General features: G+C 32.7%; 1 protein-coding gene across 1 annotated transcript; it reads right to left on the reverse strand.

The window, feature by feature from the left end:
• Positions 1-31: 31 nt before the first annotated feature.
• On the reverse strand, positions 32-2,994 carry LOC109864157 (baculoviral IAP repeat-containing protein 7-A-like). The gene is made up of 3 exons (XM_020445112.1): positions 2,566-2,994; positions 1,599-2,389; positions 32-1,510 (listed from the first exon to the last, which is right to left on the reverse strand). The coding sequence occupies exons 2-3, from the start codon at positions 2,319-2,321 to the stop codon at positions 1,109-1,111; spliced, it is 1,125 nt and encodes a 374-aa protein (XP_020300701.1). The 5' UTR covers positions 2,322-2,389; positions 2,566-2,994; the 3' UTR covers positions 32-1,108.
• Between the last annotated feature and the right edge of the window lie 3,256 nt (positions 2,995-6,250).

Here is a 6,250-nt window from a genome sequence, read left to right on the forward strand (position 1 = left end):
AGTCCGGGAACTTTCCGGACAAACTGTGTATGATTGGTGTTACAAGTCCTTCAGATACCTGACGCGCAAAAGGTATAGCAAACAAAAACCAAACCGCCACTTTATTTTTTATACGAGTCTTTATATCGATGTGTACACCAATGTACGACGAATATAGACGAATATAAACATTGTTTTCTTGCTTTAAGAACATACTGAGTTATTTTGCTAAAAATAATTGTTGTCAATTTAAAAATTTGCGAAGATTATTTTACATCTATACAGTTAATATGATTTTTATATTTTATTACTAAAAACCGTTCAATTGCCAGTGTAATTGAAATAAGTACATGTAAAAAAAAGTTGATCTTGTGCGCAACTTGTAAACATCGTATAAAAATAAATTACGTTCTATCAACTGTATGAAATGTGGGATATTATTTCGTTTCAATATTAAACAAAATACCAAAACAATGTCTCACAACATATTTGAGAAAAATAGATACAGTCTTTATTGTAGTTTTCAACTTCGAATGTTTTTACATTTCAGTCGGTATAACAATATCTGATAAAAAAATTTGTCGAAAACATTTGTCGTCAAAAAGGCAGCGTGGAATTGACAGCAAATACGTACATATACTGTCAATTTTCCAGTAGTCTACATCTGTTGGGCATACCAGTCGAATTTGCTCTAAGAATATCGCTTTAAAAAATGATTCATTAAAAAGCTGCTCTCTCTCTCCCACTTTATCACTTATTAATGAAATTGAATGTTGATTTTTAAAAACATGATTTTAAAAAAATACAACAACAAAAGCTAAAAAATAAATATACAAAAGCTAAAAAATAAATTACTTAAAATAAAATAAAATAAATTAATTAAAATGGGCACCTACCACAGAGATATCGAAAAGTATAGCATGTTTTTACGGCAAGACCCGTTGCAGTCGAAAACGCTATAATAAATTTAATAAGCAACTTTGAAATAGACTTTTTTGGTTTTTGAGCAGAAAGAGAGAGACAATCATAGTGTAATATATAAGCTGAATCTTTCTTGGAGCTTAGGAGCGGGGAAAATCGTGATCCTTCAACATATGTGCGTTTCCTCTATTTCTCTCAGCCGGAGTTTTCAGACGATACTTATTTGTACCATACCCATTATCCGTTTACGACATAAAGGACAGACATTGTTAACCATTTTTGAACAGCTGTTACAACATACCACGTGACCGCACGTTAAGAACAAAATGTTTCGCTTCTGCACAAAGCAGATTTTACATTGCAGCGTGTCTTCAACAAGTTCTTCCTCTCTCTCTTCTTGATTGTTCTTGTCTTTCAAACCTTCCCGATTTTTTCCTATTTGTTCTTTCGCTTCAGCCATTAAAAATTCTTCTCGAAGTTGTAGCACTCTGGAAGCCCTTCGTATGTTATCTACGTTATCTTCGTCGTATCCCTCACTAACCACAAAAGGTATAGGGTCATTAGATGATAAATGACTTGCTGCCCCAAGTTCGAGTGTTTGTTCCGTTACCTAAAACAAGTAAGAAAATATAAACAAATGTATAACATTATCATAGAAATACGTTACACATGGTTCAAATATGTGCATGATGTCATACGTCTATGCCTTCTGGTGAATTGACAGATAACACATAGTCGTGTCCTTTAATAGAAAGAACGTAGAAGCATTCTGGCATCCATTTGGCATGTGCTTCCCATGGTATATCATTGTCCTCCCAATTTCTCAGAGCCACGCCGCAGTAAAAGCACAAGACGTGATCCTCACGTCCTACGTGATAAAATCCAGCTTCAGCTAATTCGGTGGGAGTTTGTGTCTTCGTGGAAGGCCATGTGTCAAATGTTGCGAGACGTTTTCGATAGTTACAATATTCGGGATGTTTGGCTCTGTGTAACAAGTGCGGGAAGTATTCTACTTCTTGTAACGAACTCATCTCGGTTACTGATCTCGGTCTGGGATTGACAACGAGCGGTACGTTACCGCAAGGAAGTTTGCGAACAAATCTACATTGCGGTGAAAATTTCCGATGATCTGCCATTGGATCATCCCCTTCTTGCCAATTGTTCAGTTGAACGTGGCAGTCAAAACATTCAACGGTATCACCTTGACCAGCAAAGTAGAAACCAGCAGCCGCAAGTCTTTCAGTTAACGCGACCGATGAGGGCAACCAATTCTTGAAAGTGTCGTATCTGTTGATTTCATGTCGCAAATCAGGAAACTCTACTTCGTCTACATCATCTAATTCGTTCAAGACTATTCTGGATCTTTTCATGTTCCGCAGCAGACGTTGTGCGTATAAAAAATCCGTAACAACCATATTCATCTGGATGATTGTATGTATACAGATACGCTATATATATATATGTACAAGGTACGTTGCTTCGGTAAAGCCTGTGTAATTAAAAGGTAAGATAATTTCCAGCCACACATAGATACCACATATGTATATAGGATACGTATAATATTTATAAATCGTGTAAATTTTAATTTGTTTGTGTTTTGTTTAAATCGACGTAACGCGAGAATGCGTTTATAAAAAAAAAAAAACAAAAATAGAACGTACATACCTTCTCTTTTTTTTTTTACAACACCGTCGATCTCAAAGAGACGATGCGAGACGAGAGATTTAAGTAGCACGAAGTGGAATAAATGTGTTACAAAGTATGTAAACAAATGAATCACACATATAACGTCGTTTTTGTTTTACTACGCACATAATTGTAAAAACATATGAAATGAATGAATGAAAGTCTGGTTTATTGTAAGACTGGTCCACTGGTGTGACTACTCCCTGAGCAGTAACGGACACAGTGAGGCAGGCACAGTGTGCTCCGTAAGAGTAGAGCCTTAACTGCGACCTATGCTCAGGAAAGAGCTGTCAGATCGAGGGACGCACTACCACAGACGCGCCTATAATATTCGAAAATATATCGGCGCTAGCGATTGTGACCACGCACACACATACACGATACAGTCAATCGAGCTAGCGCCAAGCTGGCGCCGGTTCATACCACACTATGTATTTCTATACTGATTCATCGCTGACCCCTCGATATAGCAGCGCTAGTTCAAAGTCCACATGCTCTTTGCTATAGTATATGCATGTAATGGTTGCTACGGTAAATTTTTCTAAAAAATTCATTAAAAAATTCAAAAAAACATTTGCATTTATAAGTACGTCACGAGAAAAAAACTCGCGTGACAAGACAAAACTAAATTTTTTGCACTGATAAGAGAGATCAAAAATTTTTTCCCATGTACACAGTCGAATCTCTTTATGTCGGATTGAAATCCGGACTTTCTCTTTATTCTTGCTAATCAGCGACAATAGGAAACGACAATATCATAAAGAACATTTTAATCATACAAAGAAAATAAGAATAGAAAGGTTTGATTAGATATTTTTTGAAAAAAAAAAAAAAAGGTTTGAAGATACTTATGCCTTTTTTGCTTCATTTTTTCATTTCTAGATAAGTTTTCGATAATTTTACTTAAAAGACAAAATATATTTTTTTATATATCTTTATCTATATAGAGGATAGCTATCGGAAAATATGAAAAAATCGGCAGTTTATCCTGTAATTTACGATCCTTCGTTGCCGTTTTGTTGCACAGATAGTTTTCGATAAATTATAATACAGAAGTTAAGAATTGCAAAATGAATCCGTGTTCGTTCGAGTTATACTGAATTATGATGTTAAGAGCAAGAAATTATATATTTAAGTAAAACTTTTTGAAGTATAAATTTTGTGAGAGTGTATTCTCTTCTCAATATAAAAATATTTAAAAATTTAAAAATTTTATAATTTAATTTTAATGAGATATCTCTTGTGTAGAACCGTAGGGCACCGATAAATTTAGTTACATTTCTGAAGGTTTATATTATAGCAAATTCTTTGTGTATAGTATCAATGAACCTAGCTAACATCTCTGGTGATCCCCACTACCGCAAATTCCTTTAATCCCCCTTTCCGGTGTTCCTTTGTAAGAAGCAGTTGCATAGTGTCTATAGTGGAACAGTCTCTCACGGAGTCTTTGTCATGAAAAGAGAACAAGATATGTTCATTCTGACGCATAACCGACATAGCTGGAATACTACGAAATGTTGAGTTTAGACAGAAATTGTTCAAATCTTAAACTGATGGTTTATAAAATTTAATGTTTGATTTATAAAATTTAATGTTTATAAAATATATAACTACAATAGAAATAACAATAGAGTGTAATTATAAAAATTATAAATTTTGTGAGAATTAATCTCATGTTCTATAAACATCCAAAAACATTTTAATATGATGGTAATTTTGTTTATGCACTCTTGTGTATACGTATATAATACGTATGTAATATATATATGTAAATGAGTAAAAAGATAATAATTGTTCGATAATATTTATATTATTACCTATCACAAACATAAGTAATAACTCTTTGTAATCGTAAGTATAAAATATGTAAAAACACATGAAAAATAAACGTAAAAAATAAAAACGTAAGAACATATAAATACAAATATATTTATTTTGTATCTATTTTCGATATTTAAACTTTGAAGTTAATGTAACGCTAGAAAAACAATAGAAAAAATATCAATAGAAATTTGTCATATTTTGACATCTTCTATTATCATATTTTTCGTAATTTTGTTAAAGCTAAATTTATTTTCATGACTTCTAATAGAAAAAGTTTTTTTGCATTGTGTATATAATTTACATAGTTTCTTTAGTTATATCCAGCGGTGGATAAAGCAAAATAATACACGGAATCTTTCGCTAAAGCGACTGAATGTGATTGTGAGTATCTACAGATGACGCTTGCTGTTCGTTAAAATGTGCAGGGAGAAGCCTGATGGACCCATTGCATTTCCGTTCACAAGCGCTGCAATGTCTACATAGATTTTGTGCAACGTAAACTACACGAATCAACTCAGCGAATAAAAACGTTTGATTTGTTCATATCTATGCTATGTTTGCGATTGATTTGGTTCTGCTCCACGATATGCGCACGATTTATTTATATACTCCAATGGCACTTGCGAAGTTATATTACAGAATTGTTATATTTATTTTTTCTTAAAAAAAAAATACCTATGTAATATAGAGAGAATAAAGTAATTTATTTACATGACGTATTTGTTATGTTTTTCTCATATTATATATACATAAACATTATTTTGTAGTTCTTTCTGGGTTTTGGATTGTATTTTCAACGATGCTTAAGAACAAATGATTAATTAATGTAACAAGCCGAGCAGATATAAATGAATCGAATACAGAACACGCTTAGAGAAACACTAAATAAAACAACAATCACACAAAGTAATATCAAAAATCAAATTATATGTAAATGTATTTGACACATTTAAAGGGTAAAAAACTCGCAGAATGTGTGAAGAACACATCACTTTGTGATACAAATGTGAATTAATTTGTAAAAAAAATTGTTTTAGAGCAACTTTAATTCAAATTGCAATTTGCTGAGCGAAATGATACGTTTCGGAAATTGTCTCGCGAATCTCTCAGGCCACGCCTTTCTTCGATGCATATCAAATCTCGAGCTTTCGGCAGCGTGGGGTTGTCGACGAAGTGGCATATAGTGTCCCTGCACTTTCTCCCGCCATTTATAAAGTTCAGCTCGTATCTGCTGTTCGTTCAGTTCTTTCTGTCTTCAATACGTGTCTGGACACCAGTTGGCAATTGTCGCTACCGTGCTTTATTCTCTATTTTAAATAGGCCCGCATGACTTAAGGTTGTATTCAGGGTAAGATCTCAGTCAAAAGTTTAAGAAACATAGCGTAAACCGAACCTATTTTAATATTTAGATAATAATTGTTTGCTGGAATAGTATTATTTGTACTAAAATAAGTTACAAAAACTATTTATTATACTTTTAATAACTACGGACAAGTTTTTACGTATATTTTGTGCCCTTTTGATGTTCACTTTTGATATTTTTGAGTAGAATTATACCCTACGTGCAATGTAAGATAAATGAAAAACTGGAAATATATTAATCATAAAAGGTTATTAAAACGTAACAAATAATGTATAAAATTACAAATATTAATGTTTTATGTATATTAAATATATNTCCCATAAGAACTCGTGTTAAATTAAAATCGTACTAACTTTTTAACAAGGCTCGCAAAGAAGCTGAAATTTTGCATAATTTCTTTTTTTAATATTATCTACTGACTGGCAAATTTCGAATAATCTGGCATATCTTTTATCTTACCCTGAATACAACCTTAAT

The sequence above is a fragment of the Pseudomyrmex gracilis genome, unplaced genomic scaffold (assembly GCF_002006095.1).
Source record: "Pseudomyrmex gracilis isolate BER0280 unplaced genomic scaffold, ASM200609v1 scaffold_0, whole genome shotgun sequence".
NCBI classification, from domain to species: Eukaryota; Metazoa; Arthropoda; class Insecta; order Hymenoptera; family Formicidae; genus Pseudomyrmex; species Pseudomyrmex gracilis.

Excerpts from the sequence above, each read along its gene's own strand:
- LOC109864157 (XM_020445112.1), bottom strand. The coding sequence starts at position 2,321 with ATGAATATGGTTGTTACGGATTTTTTATACGCACAACGTCTGCTGCGG. Across the intron at positions 1,511-1,598 it reads ATTCACCAGAAGGCATAGAC|GTAACGGAACAAACACTCGA; the intron begins GTATGACATCAT and ends TACTTGTTTTAG.